At 42.0% G+C, this 24,510-nt stretch overlaps 1 protein-coding gene across 3 annotated transcripts in view; it reads left to right on the forward strand.

The window, feature by feature from the left end:
- The first annotated feature begins 2,544 nt into the window (after window positions 1-2,544).
- Window positions 2,545-24,510, forward strand: part of slc1a9 (solute carrier family 1 member 9) — a 24,296-nt gene continuing 2,330 nt past the window's right edge. Inside the window, exons 1-10 of one of the 3 annotated variants that reach the window (XM_034893418.1) lie at window positions 2,545-2,751; window positions 10,259-10,414; window positions 11,047-11,199; window positions 11,978-12,231; window positions 15,169-15,274; window positions 15,424-15,550; window positions 17,576-17,809; window positions 18,591-18,785; window positions 23,215-23,349; window positions 23,536-23,968. In XM_034893418.1, coding sequence (XP_034749309.1) covers window positions 10,264-10,414; window positions 11,047-11,199; window positions 11,978-12,231; window positions 15,169-15,274; window positions 15,424-15,550; window positions 17,576-17,809; window positions 18,591-18,785; window positions 23,215-23,349; window positions 23,536-23,968 — 1,788 coding nt within the window. In that variant the 5' untranslated portion in view covers window positions 2,545-2,751; window positions 10,259-10,263. Of the gene's footprint in view, window positions 2,752-7,970; window positions 8,260-10,258; window positions 10,415-11,046; window positions 11,200-11,977; window positions 12,232-15,168; window positions 15,275-15,423; window positions 15,551-17,575; window positions 17,810-18,590; window positions 18,786-23,214; window positions 23,350-23,535; window positions 23,969-24,510 lie in introns of those variants that run through there. The other 2 variants (XM_034893420.1, XM_034893419.1) reach the window with 2 other exon arrangements.

Below are 24,510 nucleotides of genomic sequence, written 5' to 3' on the forward strand. Positions count from 1 at the left end.
ATGGAATGCTCACCTTCTGGAGGCAGAGGGAATGTGAGAGCATCGGAGCTACAAACCCTCATTAAGGGGAACGGAGGACTTAGGTAATTCTGTTTTATACCTAATGAGAAACAGGTTTGAATGGGTGCAAACTGCAGACTGGCGCTGCGTTGTATTAGTCTGTCTGTGTAGATTTCCTGCTACGTGTGGTGTTGGTGCAGAAGCCGGGTCGCTGTCAGTTTATAGGAGGGCTTCAGATGCCGCCATGCAGCACAAACGCTGCTCGTCTTGTTTACATCATCTGCCCCGCCAATCCCTCTCCTATTACAGCATCTCTCTCTCTCTCTCTCTCTCTCTCTCTCTCTCTCTCTCTCTCTCTCTCTCTCTCTCTCTCTCTCTCTCTCTCTCTCTCTCTCTCTCTCTCTCTCTCTGCAGATCACCTCTCAATCACTCGTCTTTGCCTCCTTATCTGTCCCTCCTAAGTGTCTCCTTACAGGACTCTATCCACCTACAGCGGCTACACTTTCATTCACATGCCACAGAGTCGATGCGTTCTGGACGCCCCGGCATCAGACATGCAGCCTAAATAGTGAAATATTGATTTACAGTTACGTCTTCCTTCTTGCCATCACAATCCACACAGCTCCCTGTGTTCTGCGTTTTTTTGCACTTATCCATCCCACCGTGCTCTCCCTCCCCCTCCTCCGCATCCCCTCACCCCACTCTTCTATAAGCCATGTTTTGTCCCTTTTCTTGCCAGAGGAAAAATGTAACACATTGTAAACTTTATTCACTGTACAACACCCCACAGGATTGGATTTCAGAGGCAGACTTTGTGTTTGAACTGCTCTTGCAATTAGTAGAGGATAGACTTACAGTGCACCTATTTCACAATGGAGGCACCGGCCCAGTCGTACTGGCCACTGTTCCCGCCCTGCCCCTCTCCATCTGTCACTCCTGTGGGACTGTTACTGTGTATGTGCCTCTGCATGTACACAGAGGTATATTTTTGAATCATTGTCAAAAATCACTTTTTCTTGCGTGTGTTGTGTGGAATCAATCAGGTTATTTTGGGTAATTATAAAGAACATTGATATAGGTGAACGGGTCAATTTGACCTGAGGACAACATGAGGGTTAAACATTTAAAAACACCTATAACACACTATTATGTGGTTATACACAGCTGCAAGTTCAACTACTACTCCCCCTATAAGTGCATGCTGATCCATAAACATACTGAATGACACTATCATAAGTATTGGGTTATAAAAATGTTATGATTGATTTTAGGTTGAATCTGGTTTGATGGACTGACAGCAATAGATGTCGTGTGCACAGAAAAACCAATATAGTAAAATGACGGTATGGACAATTAGGGTGACAAAACTGTAGATAGATTGTAAACATATATGACGAATATGGATCAAGGAGGAAGTCGTGCAGGGTCTGGGTGCCGCCAAATACACCTGAGCCACACAATCTCCTCCCCACCATGGACTCTAGGGGTGTGACTATTCACTGGTCTCAAAATTCAAGTCGATTCAAATATCCCAATGTAACACGTTGCGTCACCTCCTCACTATTATTATATATTACTACACATAGTTTTCATCAATACATTAAAGCAGTCAGAGATAAATGAACTCACCTTTTTATTGTATCTGCTCTTAAAAAAGAAACTTCCTGAATGTAGCAGAGTCTAAACACAGCAGACAAAAGGCAAAAGCAAAAAGAAGCGCCTGGAAAATCAACAAGTAGCATCAGTAGGCAGTAACCGATGCTCTGTCGCTATATCAATGCAGAGTTGTCTAGGTCCGCATCACAATGCACCGATGCAATGATTCATTTCAACACCCCTAATGGAAACTGAATATCCCAGAGGACAAACATTTGGAATGAGGCAGCGACAGTATGCTGCAATGTTCTCGGATTAGAATGAGGCTTAAGAGGTCCATTGAGACCGAGACCCGGAAGGTAGAAGGCCTGAAGTAGGACTGGGATAACAGACTGTCGAAGGTCTGCGAAGTCACGTTGTTAAACAACGCTGTATTTGATAGTTGAGGAGCCCCCCCCCCCCCCCCCCATAAAGCTCAATCAGTCTTCCTGCCACAGCTCGGTGTCTCCGGTATGACAAACCTGAAACTCAACTTCTTCTTTTCAGTTTATTTCTAATTCTGTGTTTCACGATGCATGGAAAAAGCTCAACATATGAATGTACAGTATGCAGCAGCTCCACCCATGGGCCTCCATGCTCTCTGAGGCCTCACTGACTGACACTGATATCTGTCAAAGGATCCATCAGACGGAGGCTACTGTGCAGGTTTCTCCACTCACTGCAGAGTCATAGCGCCCTCTTGTGGAAGGGAGGGTAATCATGACACCCCCCCTCCCCACCACCACCATGTCTGCCGACAGGCTGGATGTCCCAAACTCGCTCCCTGTTGAGAGGAGAGGAAAATAATTTGAGACTAGCTGTCTTATCCTGTCTGCGGTGATAAACACTGACAAACATTTGGAATAAGAGAATCCTGTGATGGAGAGGAAGTGAATTAGGGAAAAAGAAGGGAGGGAGGAGATTGAGATGGGATTGGGGGGGTGGGGAGGGGGGGCTCAGATCACCAAGCTGTTGTAATAATCTGCAAATTTTCTCAGATGACGCAAAGACTGTGACTTTGCCTCCCGTCCCCTCTTCATCTCCACATCCTTCCTCTCTTCCGTGTCTTTCCCGATGCCTCGCTCTTGTTGGATGGGAGATAACCACGCACAGCAGGTAAGCCCGGTCGCCTCCTGGCTGTCATCCCCCCCACACCCCCCCACCCCCAGCATTCTCCCATTCATTCACAGCTGACACATGCGGTGGGTTTGAACCATTCGTCACCTTTGATCGTTGTCATTTTGAATGAGTGTTGATTTATTGGTTGTTGTTTTGCAAAGTTAACATTAGATGTTTTTGTTTTTAATTCTGCTGTTTGAACATGTCGGGGCCTGTAATATCTTATTAGTTATCATCAGCAGTGCTACAGCACGCTGTCAGCTTTAATGAGTTTCAAATGCGTCGGTTGGCCAAGCAAGAAGATGGATTTACTGTACTCAGTCCTGCTGGAGAAAGGAGCGTCGGAGACATTGCGACAGATCAAAAAGGAAAATAGGGGAGAAAATAGGGGATGAGAGAGAGAGAGAGAGAGAGAAAAAGAAAGAAAGAAAGAAAGAAAAATGTTATAAATAGCAGAGCTTTGCCAGGGTGAAGAGAGCAGATGTGATAGACAGTCTGTGCTTAAGGAGTTCAAACTACAGATTATTACAGATTATCGTCCAAGAGAGAAAGAGATAGAGGAGGGGAGTGGGGGGGGCGTGTGTCTGACATGTGTGGACGCACACGAACACACACACACACACACACACACACACACAGATGCAGAGTAAATCACTCAAATACAAGTGTTTTCTCTCACTCACACTCAATGTCCACCCAATCTTACTGACACACACACACACACAAACACACACACAACTCTGTTCTCTGAAAGTTTCTGGTTGCATTTGTATTCCTTGCCCGACATCTTTTAGTGCTGAAATGTTTAAGTCAATTATTTGATTACGTAATTGATTAAAAAGAAGTTAATTCATTGATGGGTTCTGTCATTTATGATTTAAAATTGCCAAAACTTTTAACCTTTTCAGCTTCAGTAAATTGGATGGTTTGCACAACATGTTTTGCCATTGGTTTATTTCTCTATTTTCCTTTCTGTTTGTGTACATCAACAGTATTTAATGGTAAAATGTTAAGTTTAGTTAATCAAGATAAAATTAACCAAAATTAACAGGTTTTCTAAATGTATGGTTACCGTCATGTATCAGCTTCTCAAATGTAAGGATTGACTTCTTATTGGTTGTGATGGGCATTTTTGACTTTGTATAGACTAAAAGATTCATTGAAACAGTTTAGGCAATGATGAAGATAGCTAAATATTTAAGAACTACAGCTCTAGCCAAATGTAACCAATGAAATCAGTATTCCTAAAACAAACAGGCGACCAGTGTACTTCCACTACAAGTCTGGACAAGATCTGTTTTCCTGGTTTCAGAGTCAAGCAGCAAATACCTTGTAATGTGTTAAAACGTGCCAAGTGAGGACATGTTTTTTTACTCACGTGTGGTCACATCCAACCACTGATGGACCAAGTGGAGTCCACATCTGAATAACTGACATTCACTGAGCGGGTTTAAACAAGCAGTTTAACCCTTCTGCTGCAGCGACCTGGTAAAGCCATTCAACAGAGACATGTTTAATGGCAGTTGTGCATATGTTGAAGGAATTAGATGCTGCTCTGCTTTAAACCAAATGGATACTCAGGGTGTGTGTGTAACAAGGGGGAGGGGGGAGGGGGGAATGAGGTAGAACATTATCTGTAAGGAAGCTGCTAGAGGAACCCTGTACACCACATCACACTGAACAGAATGTGGCGGCTGTGGCTCAGGTCGTAGAGCGGCCGTCTACTAGTTGGAAGATGGGTTCGATCCCCGGCCCCTGGAGAACCCTATCCCTGTCCTGTGTATGGCAGCCTCGGCCACCAGTGTATTACTGTATTGTGTTTGTGAGTGCTTGAATAGTGTGTAAAGCACTTTGAGTAGTTAAGACTGGAAAAGTGCTATATGAATGCGGTCTGTGTACATTTACGCCATGAACCAGAAACAGTATGTTGGGAAGGGAACATCATTGCAACATCAGCATTGTTGCTAAAGGTTGAGGAAGTCCCGATTGCATTATATCTTCTAATTGTTACTGTGTTTTGGGTGTGAAGCACAATTAAACTGGGAAAATGACAAAATTAAGTCTTCTTAAAAATGCCAGGATGCATGCTTGAATCAGATCAACCAAAACCTTTTGTGTAATTTGTTAATTTGTCAACAAATTATTAGAAGTTCCAGAATATACAGTAGGTGCATGCCTCATGTTTTCATTAATGCCGAAAGCATTTATATCATAATTTTGCCATAGTTTAGGGATTTGATATAAGTATAGTTTTGATAATGATTGCCACACAACTAAATTCTCATATGGATTTATGCCTAGCTGGATGTGTGTTTGATATGTAAGGGGTGTGTTGTAGTTGTAGAGCTGCAGTGACCATCCTCATCTCCCTCTGCCGAACGAGGGGGGATTATATGTCGACCCCTTTACAAACGCCACACACCAAACAATCAGCCTTTGGAAATAATCCTCTGAGACACCAGGGCACCCGCACACAGTTTCAAACACACGTGAACATTTCACTACGTTCATAAGAGAGACACATTGTCAATTTAGGGAGAATCTACAGCTTTTATGTCTTCAGTTAGCAGTTTAGTGTGGCTCTGCAAACGTAGTTATTTGAAGATTTATAATCTTGATACATGCAATGAATAATTTAGGTAACAACAGACTACAAGTATGCTGTGTTAAATATACAAACAGAATACATACAGCCAGTTAAATCATTAATTTTGTTATTCTGGTTTTGATCACAGCTTTTTCAAAGTTTTTAAAAAAGTTTATTATTAAAAATGTATAAATTACGATGTAACGCATCATCACGGACGTTCCTAGGTCACAGACTTACAGTAGGTCGGTAATTTGACTTTTGGTTTCACATGGGACATAAACCCCAGTGTTCTGAGTGAAAGTCCTGTTTTTGTTTGACCCATCCACTGCCCCACGCTTCCTCCTTACATTGAATTTGGCGCTCTTATACTTTGTCATCTCTCTTCCTTATTTTGCTCCCGCAACAATTTATACATCTAAAAAGAAATGCAGTTGTTGGTCGTTATGGGCTGCTTGCATAATCTACCCATGTGGTTGTTTTTCTGGGTAAGTACGGGCTGGATTGAGAGAGAGGGGCGAGTTGTAATTGTATGTATAGCCAGTGTGCATCAGTTTGATCTCTCGAATCAATATCTGCAATTGGCTGGGTCCTGGTTGGATCATCACTTTTGAGATGTGGAGGGCGTGGAGTTCTTAACACAGACAAGCCTGTCCCTGCCGGACTGAGCCGAGTGCTGAGATAGTTTGTCGTGTCATGCTGTGGTGGTGTGTGCACCTTCATCTCCAGCAGCTTGGGCTCGTATACAGTAATCAAAGCCTGCTCTTCTGGGAGATTAACTCATTCTGTCATCAGCGGCCTATCGACCTGGAAGCCATGACGATTAAGTACATGACTGCATGTGGAGACTGATTGTGATGGTTATCATGCAATGCATAGGTCCCCATCACGCATCTGATGCACTACTAGAGAATACACATTGAGGGACCTGATGTTTATGCAGTCTGCTTCACTTAGAAAGTCTCTGTGGGAGTCCCAGCTCACTTTTAAGTCCCTCTACCTTCAGCTTTCATCACTAACATGTGTTTTAGAAGCTCTCTCTAAAAGACTAGGCTTCCTTTCAAAGGGGAATGTCTTCTGTTTTGCAGTTTACCTGGAAGAGCAGCAATACCTGTCTCATGTTACCACAAAATCCAGGATTTACTGTAGGCTGCCGGACCAAATAGTCTGAACCCTCTGAGTTGAGTTGCTGTGTTTTATTAGGGTGCTAAGCTGTGATGTAACGGGCGTGTCTAGGGCTAGTTATTCCTCTACCGGCTGCTCTAATAAGCCTTTTTCCATGAACTCCTGACAATGTTCGACCAGTCAGTCACCCTTTCACACACGTAGCACAAAACAGCAGATTGTCCGTGTCAGACGCATTCTCACTTGCTGGAAATTCTCTGTTTGGTGTAGGCAAGGAGTGGTGCCTGGGTAGTGAGTGTAGGATGCAAGAAATTCCGTGGATTAAACTTTGATCACTTAGCTGGTTCGTAATAAACAACGAATCTCTTGCCGTTCCTTAAATTTGTCTGACGATTTCAGTATCGGCCCTTACCGTCACTAGTTTGTGAATCTCGCTGTAAGTCATTTTTGATCCCATCTTTGTGTAAATGACCCTTCATCACCCCCAGATTTTGGTTTTATTGCCAGCCGCATAATAGAAACATCATCAACGTGCCCACTCTGCCCGCTCTGTTCTCACATGGGCTCAATTGGATATAAAACTAATTTTGTTCTTGGGAGCTGGCAAGGTGAAGCTGGCAAGTCCACTTCAACTGGTTCGTTCGCAGTACAGCTCCGCCGGGTAATGTCTGGATCATTTTAGGTTTGCAGTGCATGTGGAAAAGGGACTGTACTCCGATCAGCTTCAGTTTCCTATAAACTGTGCTTTTGTAAATACTTTTCAGGCACGACATAAGAAATTTAGGAGTCTAATCTACCCTAAAAGGTTGTAAACAGTTTCAGTTTTCCTCAGTTGAACCAGGACAGCCCAGTAAGAGCTGGTTCCTAGAGGCCAGCTACGTTTTTGTCTCAAGGCGGCTCTGACATTTCCTGGAGCAGGAAAATAATCTGTCTGTTGGGAAAGGAAGACAGATTTGCAGAGCAGCTTCAGCTCCTAGTATGTCCTTTCAGCTTATACTCCCCATCACCGCCCTCCTTGCAGGACACATGCTGTTGCTTCATTATTTCAGGGCCTCCATCTGACCTGCTCAGGGAACAAAGGTTTAATATCCTGCTTTCGCTGCTGAAGGCAACGACAATCATTCTTACTCTCAACACGTGTAACAAAGGCTTAAACAACAAATTTACAATGGGACGTTTTTGTACATGTCATCACGGAATGACCTACATTGCCAAAAGCGTTGTCCCAAACTAAGCAAACCAGCCATTGACCTGGCATGAGCACCTCTTGATTTTAACTTTATCCACTAGGTTTTGGCCAGATCAGGTTTACAGAACCTTATCAACCTCTTCATCACTGATTTAAGAAATTACCAAACCTTGAGTTATAATGATGAATAATAAATTCTGGAGCATGAATTTATTGTAAAATAAAAAAAAAAAAAAAAGCCAGTGAGGATGATTTTCTCATCCCACCCCGTGTTAGACAGCTGTATGACTGAAGCATATGTGGTTTAACTGATGTTACCAAACAAGGTTCAAGCTACGACTGACAAGGATTGAAGAGAGGATTTGTGAAGACTAAAACAGTGGAACCCCCTCCCCCCTTCTCTCCTCCGTAGTCTGCTCACTGTGGATTATATCTTTGCAATTTAAATTTAGCAGGACATTCTCCGCCCCCAAAATATACAATTTCAGATAACACTGGCAGTCCGACTTTGTGCCCGGACTGGCAACTGTAGCGGAGACGATAAAGGGGGCAGAAATATGGCCGGAGAGTGGAGGTGAAAGTGTGAGAGCTCTCCAACTAGTAGGTAATATTTTTTTGTGCTCCCCCTTGTCTACTGTAACTTAGTTTGCAACTGTATCCTCACCGCTGCAGAAATGCCGCCCGCTCAGATGATGGATTGTAATCATGTCTGATTGCAATTTTCTTACTGGGTCCGACTGTTTGTAAATGTGACATTCATACTCCTGACAAGGATTTGGCATGGCTGCGCTGCTCTCAAGATGTGTTTATATACAATTAATGTAGGGATTGTGGCGGTGAGGTCTCCATTGAGTAGAAATGTGTATTGTTATTAGACAGTGGACATTCCTGGACTGGTTGACTCTTTTGTGTTGAAGGTGCTGATTTTGCCTCAGAGGAAAATTTGATTGCTTCCATAACAATCCTGTGTGATGCACAGATAATAATTAACAGTTGTCAGGTGTTTTTTGGATAGTGATGTGGCTTTAGGGTGACTGTTCAAAATGATGGATGCAGACTTCCATAAGTACAAGAATAGAGTTGACATATATCTTTTTCTGCATACTCTCAGATTTTTCATGATGCTTAATTGAATCTGGATAAACACATACTTGAATTTCATCAATGCCAGATTATCTTTTTTAGCAATGACAGTGCTGTGGCTTTAAACATGGTAATGCCGGTCTGGCAATCCACTACTTTGGTCCAAAGTGAAATATCTCAACCCCAAATGGATTGATTGCCATAACATTTTGTACAAACATAATCCCCAGAGGACGAATCTTAAAGACTTTGGTAATCCCCAGCCTTTTTTCTAGTGTCACCGTGATGTAGAATATTTTAGTTTTTTAGTGAAATATCTATTAAAATGGTTTTCAATGCCATGAAATTGGGTATTCATGTTGCCTAGAGGATGAATCCTAATGAGTTCAGTGATCCCTTAACTTTTCATCTAGTATCCCCACCAGCAAGTTAAAAGTTTCACATACAAAGTAAAATATCCCAACTGCTGCAAGTTGGATTTGCACAACATTGCCATGTACAGATGTGTATTGGTTCCATTTGTGGTTAATGGTAAAATGGTCTAACAACTTTTGTATTGATGAAAATGTGACACATGGAAATGAAATATGGTCTAATGGTATTCACAACCCCCTCAGGATTGAAATCATTTTGGTGATCCCCTGCCTTTTCCTTTAGCACCATCATCAGGTCCAAATGGGTTCAGTACTATGGTTTATGACCACATCACTGCAAAGGAATGACACTTTAGGTCTAATTAGCAAATGTTAGCATGCTAACACGCAAAACTAAGAGGTTGAAAAGGTAAACATTACACCTACATGTAATAAAAATCAGCCGAGTTTCCCTCCCCTTCCTCTGTCTCCGCTATCTATTTTGCAAGGGCACTGTTTTTTCCCTGTCCCGGAATAGATAAGTGGTGTGGCCAGACCATACTCCAGCTCTGACAGCACTGTGGAGATAAGTCTGGCTATGCGAGTCTAACCAATATGTAACCTCCACTCAGATCTGTCAGTCACAGATGGTCAGACAACACACAGTTTTCATTCCAGTTATCTTCAGCCACCTCTTTATCAGCAGTCTGTATAGGGTTGTATTTGGATTCTGGCATTTTTCCATTTAGAGGACAATTACAGAGTTGTTTCTTCATGTGCTGTTTAGCCATCGCCTGCTGTGTTTGGGTTACCTGCAGTCATGCCTCTTCACTTCCCTTAAGAATGTAAACCAAATGCTCAAAGGACATTCCTGTTGTGTGAGTGAATGAGTGAGTGGTTGGTCGCCCTGGTTGTCCCTCTCTCCCCTTTAAGAGTAGAGCCAGCCAGCCAGAATAGCAACAATGTGAATCCTCACTAGCCACTGGACAAGAATGATTCGTTAAGATAGTGTAAACAATCCAGCGTCTTCACATTTGATGTATAAGTTAAAAAGCCAAGGGAGCATCATTTACCAACACTTAATACTTTGCAGGCCAACGAGTGCTGAATGATGTTAAAGAATGTTTTCTCCCAGCAGTAAACCCATTTCTCACACTGCCTCCACAGGCAGGATGACAAACAAGCCGACAGCCAACCAGTCCAACACAAAAAAGAAGGAGGCAGAAGAAAACCAGCGAGATGACAATACAGACGTTGCATATAAAGATGCAGGCCACTGCAGCCGCAACACGCACAACCTGCTGCTGGGACTCACTGTTCTGGGTATGCATGGACTCGGAAATGATCTGTTATTAAAATATTATGTGCTTAGCTGCAGCACATTTCCATCAGCTTGTGAAAGCTTGATTTGAGTTGTTAGAAATAAGAGTTTAGTTTTATTGTTAAAAAAATAGGCCTTTGTGCTGCAGCAATTATGAACACGCTCACTAGATATACAGACTCTGATCATTTTCCCATGAGACATCTTTGGCTTGTTGTTTTCTTAAGTCTGCCTCTGTAAACATAGCCCCTGCAAAGTCGAGAAGTGTGTTATTTTTGGCTGCACTGTGTCATCCACATTTAACCCCAAATTTAAACCCAAGAAGTAGACAGTTCTCATTCGTTCAGAGGTTTCTTACATGGGTAAGAGAAGTAGGCCAGTGAGTCCACAGAAATTGTGGAAATTGATGGTCTATTAACATGTAATCTTTAAAAATCAATACCAGTACATATATTTAGATATCACTCATATTTGGCTGATATTTTGTAAAAATTTCCATTATCTTTAAATGTAACAAGTACATACATTAGCTTTATTATAACTTAAAAAAAACTAAAAAAAACAAAATAAAATATTTTTTTAAATCAATGTTAGTTGTCTCCTCTCCTCCCCTCTGCCCTCTTCTCCTCCTCAGGTGTTGTCATGGGAGTGGGCTTTGGGATGCTGCTCAGGTACATGAAGGTGACAGACAGCTCTGCCCTCACTATGGTTTCTTTCCCTGGAGAAATCCTCATGAGGATGCTGAAGATGCTCATCCTGCCTCTAATCATCTCCAGCCTCATCACAGGTGTGCCATTACACCTGCACGCGAGCATAGACACACAGGAAGTAATGTTGGTTGGCATTGTCTTTTGGGTTACAACATGTCCACAAATATTGGACATTTGTTAACCCAATGACCTTTCATAGCACCACAAACCAGTCAGATGTTTCACTTTTAGAGCTATTTGATTCATGATAAGATACATTTGCTATTGACTTTAAGAGTAATGCTTATATTGCATGCAACATGCTAAGACGTTTTATGGACATTATACTAAAATGCTAAATTGCGTGTTTTACCCAAAGTTCTGGTTAAGGTTAAAGAGTGACCACATTCCTGTGAGCCTCAGTTGTGCTTTGAGAATAATGTTAACAGTGTCTTTTAACTAAATTCTAACACGCTGTAAATATATTATACTACATGCTCAACATTTGTTAATTATATCAAACCTAAATGCTAATTGTTACACGCTAAATGTCAACATGTTAACATGCTAACTGTACACAAGCTAACATTGTTATGTTAGCATTTTAAGAGTAATATTACTGCTGGCTCAATGGCTAACTGAGTGTTGACATTGCCTTCTAAATGCTAACAAATTAAGTATTTGCTAATTAAGTATGTTACACTAACATGCTAAATGTTAGCTTACAGTAACTAAGTGTAGAAGATATCAAACTAACATGCTTATTGTTAGTGTGCTAAATATTAGCATTTACACAAGTCAACATTAAGAGCAGTTGCCTTCCCGGTTCATGGTGTGTTTATGATGAGTGCAAATATGGTCATCTGACTCTTTCAGGGCTGGCTGGTCTAGATGCCCGCTCCAGTGGTAGAATGGGTAGTAGAGCCATGGTGTACTACATGTCCACCACTGTAATCGCTGCCATCCTCGGGGTCATCTTGGTGTTGGGGATTCACCCGGGGAACCCCAAACTAAGGGGAGGCTCGTCAAGCTCAGTCCCAAAGAACCAGGAGGTTAGCAGTCTGGATGCCTTCCTCGACCTGCTCAGAAACCTGTTTCCTGAGAACCTGGTGCAGGCCTGCATCCAACAGGTAACCTTAGCATCTGAAATGTGTCTTATCGACTGCTATATTACTATGGCTCTTTATTTGTGAATATTATACAATTGCTTTGGATTCTGGATGGAAATCCGCATCATTCAACCTTAAGATGATGCAAACCAAACTACAATTTGTTTTTATAGGAGAGGCTTTTTTAATTTGTGTGGCAGCAATGCTAAATGCTAACCTACAAGGCTCATTTAGTAGGTGTTCTGGAGATTTCATAGGCCTGATAAGCCAGATAAGCTGGACCCACATCACGATGTTGGGTCTGGGAACTCACCATTGGCAGGTCTCAATCCGAGGGCCAGGATAAACAGTTGTCTTTCAAATTCCCTCTGCACGCAACAAACCAGAGCAACTCTAGTTGATAGATTAAACTTTTGCCGTATCCGGTGGGCAAAGCTCTGAACACATCTTACTTTTTTAAGAATGACTTCAGCAGCCCTCTTCTTTGTTTTCAAGTAGCAGTGAATTCACGCGCAACCGTTATCACTCCATTGTCCTTATGTTAAGCCCGCCCACCGACTCTATACACGATGTGATTGGCCTGACCAGAATTTGTTTAAGAGTTGCTAGACCAACAATAGCTGCAAATTGTATCTGCTGCTGTTAGGGTGCGTCTAGGTTTCTAGGCTAGAGATTTCAATCATATCACATGAAGATTATGGTCATGAAGGAACTTTGGAGCTCAGCTTTTAAGCCGACATTGATTGAAAGATTGCGTTAAATGAGCTAAAGCTGTGATTTCAAGCTGTACGTGGGCTGCGTTACGTCAATTTTTACGTCATTTGGACGCCACTTTATGTTCTGCTCCTTGCATGTTATGTTCGTTTTGCACTACAAATCTTGATAAATTAAGAAAATACTTAATAAGTATGTGTAAACAAATAAAGTATACACAAATTATATAGCATACAAAAATAGACTCTACCATGTTTTTTATTTATTTATTTAATAATGGTTTATTTACCAGAAAACATGCTATACTGTGATAGATATCGTTATTGAGATATAAAATAACTTATATTGGGAATCAGGATAGAAGATTTTGTCCCTATCGCCCATCCCTACTTTTGCATTAATGTTTATTTTTTAGACTTTTCTACGATCTTTGCTGTTTTTGGTGTGAAACACTGTAATCTCTTCAGTCCTCAACAAAGTAGTCAAACGAAACACTGAGAAAATCACTCTTTGAGTCAACTGCTCACCTCTCAAAGACAAGCACAGAGGGTCACAGGTGGAGGTTGGTAACCACTGATCTAAAGCTCCATCACCACTTTTCTATGGAGCTTGAAGTTAGATAGGTTTGTCAATAATTATGATCAAATTCATATAATTAAAAGTGAGAGGAGAGAGGATTATTTGACTCAAAGTGTTTTGACTAAAATCACCATCTGTTCATGTACATCATACACACATGTAACCTTTGTAGTGTAATTCTTAAGATTTAGTTTAATTAATGTGATTACCATCAGAGTCTTTTTATGTTATACTATTACAATTTGAACATGTGTTTTTTTTTTATTATTGTGTACACAGAATAATTAAGTTAAAATAAGATATTTTTGGCAAACAGGCAATTGAAGAAAAGAATTTGTAATGTTTTGGCCATTTAATACACCTGTTTTGAAGGGTAAAGATATTTTGCAAAAGGTTCGAAATCAGAAATGATTCACATTGTTTTGAATAACAACTGAAAAATAAGATTTTACATCCGAATACTCAGTTACAGTAATGATCAGTTGGCTAATAGTGGATGGGACAGAATGACTGTTTGTCCAAGATGATCATTTTTAAACAATAATCCAAGTCTCAATCATGATTTTAGTTCTCCTCTGTTCAAATCTTGTCTCCTCCCCTCTTCTTTCTGTCATGCGCGTGTGTGTGTGTGTGTCTGAATGATTACAAGTAGTTGTCAGTGTCAGACTGGGTGAGGGTCAGCCCTTCTGCTCCTGCTAATCTCTTTACATCTGTAATGCTACGTCTTTATTTACCACAGTAAGGCATCTGCTGGTAAACTGAGAGCACTGCTGAGCACCAGCTTATAGACTTCTCCTCCCTGGGGGATTCTCTGTTTCTTTCCTTTTCCTTCACTCGTCACATCTCTCTTTCTTCTCTGTCTGCATCTCTGATTTACCCCTTCTTTTGTTTGTACTCATCTGGGATTCATTGAAGTCATAAAAGGCATAATTGCTTTTGCAGGGAGGAATTGTCCTTCCCCTTTCAACCTTCTTGTCTCCCCTTTCTTTCCCTTCCCTATTTCTGTTGTTTTTATGTGGGAATCTCTTGTTCTCTCTTTCGTACTTTCTCTAAACACAAATCAGTGTGTGTGTGTTGCACTGCTTCCTATCTTGTGTTTTCTCATGTTTCATATGAGATTTAAAAAATCTGGGTTTTGCAGTGTCAATTGGAATTATGTCTGCTCAATAATGCCGCTTTGCGGATATTACCAGGTACCTTTTTTGGTACCATCGTGCCGACTTTCCAAGCGAGCTGAGCTGATACTGAAAGGTGTAGTTAAAACGCTGCAGACCACTGATTGGTCAGAGACAACTGTCACTAGCACGACACGGGACATCCTGCACAAACCCCGCAAAACTACAGCGTGCACTACGTGTATTACTGCATACAACTGACGAAGGACAGACGTTCCTCTGTTTGGTTGCAGATAAAGGGGGAGGATTCAGTGAGTGACGATGATGTCACGGCAGTTTTACGAACCGTCACTATGGCAGTCAGTTGCTAATCACGCCTACACTTGCTTTTATTTTTTTATTCGCAGTGGAAACCAAAAAAACCCCCCAAAAAACAGTACTGGTACCAAAAAAGTGAGTTTAGTCGAGCAGAGCCGTACCATGCAGTGGAAGCACGGCATTACAGTCTAAACCCCTGATCAATCTGAAAGTGGTTCTGTCCTCCCTCCAGGTTCAGACGGTGCTGAAAAAGGATCTGGTCGCATCACCAAACCAAACCGAACCTGTCTTGGTGAGCAGGAAGAAACTGGAGTACAAATGGGGCATGAATGTCCTCGGTGAGTCGATGGAGGAGCGGATATTATGTTCTTCTTTGAACGGTTTGAAGCTCCCTGCATTTATTTAGCTGATGTTTGCTGCTTTGCATTGAGAACTACGGTACTTTCCTGCAGTTTCCAGTGACGTGCTGCTTTGTGTCTCCCTCCAGGCTTGATTGGCTTCTTCATCACCTTTGGGATCTGCATGAGCAGGATGGGCGAGCGAGGGAAGATCATGTGCGACTTCTTCAACATCCTCAACGAGATCATCATGACGATGGTTTCTATGATCATGTGGTCAGTGTCTCTGTCTCACCCCCACCCCCGCCCACCTCCTTGGTGTGTGTTTGTGTGCATCCATCAATCGGCATGCGTGCGTAACATGTGTCTCTGTTTTGGTTCATGCGGGCCAACCGCTGCATTACTTTGACATTGTGGAGATACCACACACAGAGGTCAGTGATTGCATACATGAGACATAGTGGCAACGTATCAGAGTGTCAGACATCAGAACTGAAGAGGAGCAAAAGCAAGAGGCAAAGGGAGAAAGAGTGTTAATGAAGGACACGGACAGATGGGAAGAGAAAAGAGAGACAGAGGGCTTCCCTGGCACATGCTGGGGCCTGTGGTATGCTGGCTAGAAGCAGGAGCTGGGGCCCGGAACAATGTTGTGGGCTCCCAGGGGGCCCGGGGTGGATCTCCAAAATGTAATGGATCTACCGACGATGGAGGAGCCACTTGGCAGCAGAGCAGAAAGCAGATGCGTGTGGGAGGGACAGCGGGCCATGGAAAGACGCATGTGAGAGCATGTCTTCAGAGAGCAGTGCACGCCTTGAGGCTTCGCAGGACCCCGGCTAGTAACACAGAGAAAGCGAGAGTAGTGGCACTGAGCAGGGACGGAAAGGGATGTGAAAGGGGGAGCAGGGTAGGCGGTTGGAAGAGAAACAGCAGGATGCTTGTGTTGCAGCTCTCCTAGGCCATCTCCATGTGCAGCTGGACACCAAAGGAATTGTGTCCTTGTTCGTATCACTCACACAGTATAAACAGATTACTCACAGGCCTATGGAGCTCGCCAAACACAGAGTCCAGTGTATACAAAAACACGTATCATACAAGGAACACATCCATCACATCATATACACGGCATACTCCACCAAACAACTGTCACTGAATGCCAGGCTCAGGGTTCAGCATGCAGCTGACCTAGGAGAGAGCAGGCCGCTGTTGGGATGGGACCTGTTCTGACTCAGACCAGGGAAGGCTTAAAGGGGAACACCACTTTAATTCATGCGTCCCACAGTCGTCTGTATTCGTGAAGGGGAACAACTGCTCTCCAAAGCTAGAAACAGGAGATCCAAGAATGTGTCACAATGGTTTAGGTGTTGACAAAGGATTGTGTTTTTTTGGCCAAATTGATAAATGCATCCACATGCCAGGTAATATGCTTTCTAGGGCTGTAACTAACAATTACTGCCTTTAACCATTCATGGTTTTCAAGTCTTTAAAAAGTAAATAAAATGAAAGTCATACAATGGCATAATGGTTTCCCATGGAAGGAAGTGACAGCTTAAAATAACTTGGCTTTTACTTTTTTTCCCAAGAAAAGTTTTTCAACAAATGGTCATTTATTAAAATAATTGCCAATGAACTGATCAATCGATTAATGAACTGAAAGTTTTAGCTCTAGTACTTTCACCTCTCAAGTACAAATGATGATGCTTGATAGCATCTAAGAGAAAAACTCTAATATGGCAGCTTTTCTTTTTAGGTTTGAGCATGATTTAAGGTTTGATTAAGTTTAAAGAACTTAGAGCTGCAACAATTATTCGATTAATCGATCAACAGAATATTCATTCACAGCTTTTTTAACAGTTGATTCATTGTTGATATAATTGTTCAAGCTTATAAAAACAAATAGTTTATGGTTCCAGTTTTGTAAATATGAAGATTTGCGGCTTTTCCTTATCTTACATTACAATAAACTGAATATGTTTGGAATTGAAAATCACATGTGGAAAACGGTAATATATATATATATATATATATATATATATATTATCAGTACATATAAGTATAATCACATATACTAATTTAGGAGTCAGCCTTAAAAAGAATTTTTTTTAAATCATTTAATTTTTTTCTTTTTTTTTCCAAAACAACAAAAATTAAATATATATATATATATATATATATATATATATATATATATATATATATATATATATATATATATATATATATAACATAAGGTTAGAATGAAGAATGATAGCAAGTTATCATCAGTAATCGTTCCAGCTCTGACGCGTCTAACTCTGGGCTTAGGTACTCTCCTATCGGCATCGCCTCACTGATCGCGGGGAAGATTGCGGCCATCGGGGACCTGGAGATAGTTGCCAGGCAGCTGGGCATGTACATGGTGACCGTCATCGTGGGCCTGGTGATCCATGGCGGCTTGATCCTTCCTGCTATATTCTTTGCAATCACCAGAAAAAGCCCCTTTACTTTCTACTCTGGAATCTTCCAGGCTTGGATCACAGCTCTGGGCACTGCTAGCAGGTAGGACAGCCTGCAGGAAGTGTTTGTATGAATGTGTGTGGAAGTTTGGGCAGGTGTTAACAAATGTGTGTCACATGTTTCTTTTACAACATCTATTCCTCGAGCAGCTGCCATACTTACTATGATTGATCGGTGTAGCCTGCTACTGGCTTTCAGCTATTTGGGTTGAATCCGATACGACAAAAGGCGAAAATGTGTATTCACGCAGACAAAGCAGGACGCCGGAGCCAAATGTGTGTAAGCACAGGCTATCATAGATGAGTCCATGTCAGACAGATCCTGTGTTGTAAACGCCTAAGCCTTCGGATTAGTCGTCAGCAGCTAAACTGGCCCTGCTGTATCCTGCCTGGGTCGGCTTGGCTCGGCCTGCCTCACAGTCTGCATCGCTGCTAAAACCAACTGTCATTTTGGCACATTACTGAGGCTTTAGTGAATATGGGTAATCCTATCATCGTTTTCTCTAATTATATTATGACCCGAGCTTAGCAGGGCCAGGAATCAAATTCCTTTAAATCACATGTCAAAGGATTGCAACAGTGGCCTACACCAGCTGTTAGGAGGAGGCTGTTAGCCGACTCAAATTTCCACTTTTATTTTTTGTCTCTACCCCAACTTAACCCCCTCACCCCCCTCCTCACCTCCTCACCTCTGCACTTCTGTCTTTCACCACCTGTCTACCTATTTTATATCCTTCAACAGACACTGTGCTCATGTTCTTTGTACATCCGCACCTTTTTTATTATACTCTAACACTGCATCTTATGGGTCCTCCTTCTCTCAGCGCAGGGACGTTACCCGTCACCTTCCGCTGCCTGGAGGAAAACCTGAAGATTGATAAGCGAGTGACTCGTTTCGTGCTGCCTATAGGTGCCACCATTAACATGGACGGCACTGCGCTGTATGAGGCCGTGGCAGCCATCTTTATTGCCCAGATGAATGACATCACCCTTGACAGCGGACAGATCATCACTGTCAGGTAGGACACACGGTGGATGTCCTCTAAACACACTCGCTTTGTGGTGTTTCACTGTTTGTGTCTTCATTTTAAAATACAATCGAACACTTCATACTGCAAAGTTTCATAAAAATCAGCGACTCTCAACCACGTAACATTTACGACTGAGAGTTTTTACAAATGAGGTAAAAGAGACAAAAAGGCTGTAGTGTGAGTTATTAATATCCAGACATTTGACCCTTTATTTCGGATGTATGTTGCTCCACAGACACACTCCTTTGTTAGCCACTTTACTAGCATCCATTTCTGTTTCTCATGTGGTAATCATGATTATCGCTGACTTTGTGGGAAGCACAGAACACTCCATCAACCCTGACCAGAGATAAGAAAGTCTCTCTTTGTGTGACACTACTCCTTTCTCCTATAAAAAGCTACTGTTAAAGACAATCTTATCTCTATCTGTTAACTGACTCTACTTGCTGCAAGTAAACAAACTTTTAAGAGAACTCCAGTAATTTTTTCCATTCTTTGATAAATAATTATCCTAACAATCCATTTGTACACTAAATTTAGAATATTTTCACCGTTTTACCTCCCCCGTGTGGAACCATCTACCAGTTTATCCATCTATGCTCTCTTCAAAGCCACCAGACTCCTTTGACATTTTACCTTACAGAACACAGGGTTTGCTGGTCTGTTGCTGCTGCTGCAATCAGTTAATGTGTTTGTGTTATTGTGCGACTTTGATGAATCCTAACTAACCCTTTAAAACACCAGTGCGGACGTCTACTGTAGGTAACACACAGACTATGGATAAGTTCCTCGTACAATCCCACATTAAAAAAATTCTAAAACTACCCCTTCAAATTACCCGAAGATCTCCTTCAACCATGTTTTAAACAGATTAGTAATATTTATAAAATCACCATCAACATTTCAGTCTACTAATAACAGAATTTATGGATCTGCATAAATCTTTCATTTCAAAAGGACACGAAGCCCATTCTCGATCTTTCCACTTCAGCAGATAAATATGAAAGAAAGCCTTCTAGTGTCAAATTCTCAGGTCGATAGGTCAAGCATTCAAGTGAAGGAATAATATACAGAACAAAACATTTTTGAATGGAGGAGGAATTTTAACATTATTTATTATCATTTAGTACTTATTCAGCACACTGACATTTACCTTCAGGCATGCCAATAACAATCCACTGGTTAGTTAACTTTTCAGGAATGTTTTCATCTGCAACAATTTCTCACATACTTTCCAACATGATTTGTGTGTTACTATTACATGTGAAATGTGTGTAAAGCGTCACAATGCTAAAACATGGGGGATTCTGGTCCCCCAGATGTCTGTGACAAATGTTTTCAGATTCATTCATTTCAGTCATCATGTTGTAAAGAAATTGTTTTTTTGTGTGTGTGCGCGTGTGTGTGTGTGTGTGTGTGCGGTGCGTGTGTGCGGTGTGTGTGTGTCTGTTTGTGTTTTAATTAGTTTTTTTGTTTAAAAAAAGGCTTTGTGGTAAATGTGAAATATAGTTTTAACTTGATGCAGCTAAGTAGCATCAAGTTACAATTCAGTTGATTTTAATGGGCCACACACTGTGTAAGTCCAGGTTTCATTACAACATTCCTGAGTGTTAACAAAAGTACAAATGCCTTTTCAAATGACCTACATCAGTTTGAAGTTGAACTTTAATTTCACAATGTGCAGAAACGGCAGCTTTAAACTCGGCATGAATGCAGTACGAACATTCACGTCTGATTGGAACCAGTCTGCTTGGATCAGATTCAGCTTGTTGCAGCCGCAGAGTTACAAATGATGCTCAGCACTTTGAAGTTGTTTATTGTATGTCTTTCATCAACAGCCTTTAACCACACCATTAGAGCCATATGTTGTGTAAATCTCTTGACTGTCTTGCTTAACGCCACAGCGGGGGTGATTATCATCAATGATAGAAGGATTGAGATGTAGCGCAGAGCTCTGAGATGAGATGAACAACATCATGCAACAAACAGTGTCCAAACTGGCCTGCAGTCACATCTGGGAGCAGCATGAAATGATAATTTCTCTAATTGGAAACATGTCATGACTAGCAGCATTCTTTTGAGAATTAAAGATGAATGTCTAAAAACAAAAGACGTCAGGAAGAAGAAGGTTTTGTTTGGCTGTAAACCGATTTTTTCCTCAGATACCACTTACATACAAGCATTGCATGCACGATACAGTGGAATTAACACACCTGGTTGTTTCCTGTGTGACCAGCTTATGTTACTGCAAATCACAAGATTACACCCCATTTTACACAATAGTGGGCTTAACAGGGTCAACCTTCAAAAATGTATCTGACATTTTAGGCGGTCTGGTTTTTATTTTTTTATTTGGTCACATAAAAATGTAATACCACGACTCACATTCTGCTAGTCTGGGCAGTCTGCTCTGTATGTTCTACTGCACAAGAGGCGTGATCAACGGGCAATGTTCAAATGACTGTACGCAACTGGATAGTCGTTCAACCAATCAGACCAACAATCCAGGTGACATACTTTGCATGTCACCATCAACGGGTCGCCTATGGTTACTACGCTTCAGTGGCCGCCATGTTGAATGGAAAAGAAAAAGCTGCTTGCCGTCGCTCATTGGCCGTCGCTTCTCTATCTATATCTACAGTATATCATCGTGTTAAACCTGCCAATAGCGGTCCAGGTGGATAAGCCAGTTTGTGATTGGTTCCCGCAAATGTGTGACAGAAGCAGGATAGAAAAATTTACAGGTTTCCAGCCTGAGCTGCAGGGCGAAATCAAATCACCCGCAGATCGGGCTGCAATTATCTGCATGTGTCTTTGATATTGAGAACGTCAAAATATCTACTACAATGTTACACAGGAATGCTGTGGAAGGTTACTGCTATGGCGTCTGGCTTTAAACCTGTGCAATAATGTATATAGGATTATACTTTGCAACCTCTTTTTCCGCAAAAAAATGAAGATCCTGTAGAATCTGTTAGGTGTTGAAAATATGGCTGTGGAAACTACTTTTCAAAGAAAGGTTCTAATCTAAAACACTCTACAGGATTTACTCCAGTTTTTCACCTGCAAATAATCAAAACCACATCTACTGGGCTGTGCTGTTACCAACTAAAACAAAGTCCAGAAAACTGTGACACATTAAATTAATTTCACTTGATCTCATTCATCCCGTTTACATTCCAAGCAGCTGGGCCGGATACTCTGCATAGTGTTTCCTGATTATACTTCCACTTTTAAAATTTCTATTAGGATGTATACTTCATCTGATACAATGCAAGACTTCATGGATTGCAAGTGTGTTTGAACCTTCAAACCACCTTGTCCCAAAGCTGTCATGACCAACTTCCGACTCGTGTTTTGAGACTGAATAGCGTCCACATTTACACGGGCTGATTTCATTGCAGACCCAAACATCTGTGCTTTCACTGTCGGTGACTGCTTTTAGATTGGCAGCGTCAGTGGAGAGCACATGACACATAAATCAGCTGGCAGATATGTGTATAATACAAATCCTGACGTCAAGTGGTATCTGATCCCTCCAGGGCTCGGGCACACCTAGGTAATTGGACTAATTTTGTTGATTGGCTAATGTTTGACTGACTAATAATGTTGAATCAGCACTGAAGACAGTTGGTGGGAGGTAGTTAGAGAATACTGTTTTGTGAAACATATTTTAACTGTGTGTATGAAACAAGACATAATGAGAGGAAAATGCCATGTCTGGTTTGTTTTTTTGTCTTTAGCAATGCCGGGACTTGGAGTTTTCTTTTTACAAACGACTGAAAAAAGTAGCTCAGTGTAATTTCTGTCAGGGAGACTTCAATAACTTTATCACTTATATTCTAAACTGACCAGATTTTTTAGGCGCTACTTTCAGTTAAACCAATCCATATCAGCCATGTGTTCACAAGCCGATCACAGCGGGACATCCTTGCTTTAATTCGGTTCTCTCCTCTGTGGTTGTCAGTTGTCATTTGAGGAAAAGTGCGACCCTCCTCCCCTTCTTTCTCCAGTCATCTTCACTCATGGCACCCTGGGTCTTCTTCTGGCTGTCAGAACTGTTAGATCTGTTGGTTCCTTCCTTCCCGTCTTTGTGCTCCTTCATCTCACCACCAGTGTCTAGACTCCATCGGGGGATATGTCTGGGTTTCTCTAACCCTTGAAAACATATTGAGAACATTTCATATTGCTCACATGTAGCTTACTAATAAAGTTTTGCATATCTACAATGAGGTCTCTCCTGATTGAAATAACAAATGCACACATGTCTGTTTTCTGCATTCTTTGTGGTGTGTTCAAGTGCAGCATCTAACAAAACAATTTGAGTATCCCTTTGTTAGACGTCTAAAATGGAGTTAGTGTGTCTGGCCCTTCTATTAGGTTCGTTCTGAAAAATTGTCTTCTTTTTCCTCCCCAGTATGACTGCCACCCTGGCCAGTGTCGGAGCTGCCAGTATTCCCAGTGCTGGACTGGTCACCATGCTACTGATCCTGACGGCTGTGGGGCTCCCTACTCAGGACATCAGTCTGCTCATCGCTGTCGACTGGCTGCTGTGAGTCAGGTGTCTGCAGAGTGGAGTGTGTATGAGTGTGTGTGAATAGCAGCAGCTAAAGGCTCCCTGCTCTGACGCTCCAGAGCTTTTTAAACAGTAACATTTGTAAGAGGAGTTAAAAAGGTTCAGCTCTCGGTGGCTCTCTTTTCTTTCACCCGCTGACACTGTTACTGTTTGTCCACCCAGTGACAGAATGCGTACCTCCATCAATGTGGTGGGCGACTCGTTCGGCGCCGGGATCGTGGACCACTTGTCGAAGGCGGAGCTTGCTGAACTTGACGCAGCAGAAATGCAAATGCTCCAGCCCGAGGAGGAACTCGATTTCATCCCTCCGCCCCCGATCCTCACCGAGATGGACCTGATCGACCCCATCAGACCGCCCGCGCTGCCACCCCGCTCCCCTCGCCCACCCAAACAAAACCACCACAGTTTCTCCCAGTCTCAATCCATCACTTACTCGCCGTCCCGTTCTATCCGATCTCCATCCCCACGCTCCATCCGTTCTCCTTCTCCGCGCTCCGTCTGCTCCCACTCCCCCCGGCCTTTCCGTACCCATTCACCATGCCTCCTCCGCAGGACGGAGGCGGGCTACTGCGCCCTGCCCAGCTATGACAACCAGGTAACTACCCACTTCTGCTTCTTCTGGTTTTAAGGCTACACAATATGATATGATACAGTGATACTTTACACCATGTTTTTGGAGGTTGACTTGATTGCCAGAACATACAGTTGACTGTGATACTGCATGAAAGTTCTCTTTTTGTTGAGTAATAGAAGACTCTTTAGCTTACAGACACTGTGTGTCCACTTTGAATGGTCACTTCCTTTTTAGTCCACATGTTATGACCCTGTATTTGTCATTTGCAACACAGCATACCATTTAGAACATTGTCATCTTCCAAAGAAAACCATGTATCCCCAGGTTTGGTGATTTTTAACTTTTCAAGGTGAAGGTGCTATATAAAAATTGTAAAAGTTTCAAAACACCCAATCCACAGAGAAATGCACACAGCCCATATTCAAAAAAGGTCAATTTAAATGAGCCGTCAGGGCTTCCGTACAGTTGTGATGTCACAACTGTACTATATATACACTCACCGGCCACTTTATTAGGTACACCTGTCCAACTGATCGTTAACACTTAATTTCTGAGCAGCCAAT

The sequence above is a fragment of the Etheostoma cragini genome, chromosome 15, assembly GCF_013103735.1.
Source record: "Etheostoma cragini isolate CJK2018 chromosome 15, CSU_Ecrag_1.0, whole genome shotgun sequence".
Taxonomy (NCBI): Eukaryota; Metazoa; Chordata; class Actinopteri; order Perciformes; family Percidae; genus Etheostoma; species Etheostoma cragini.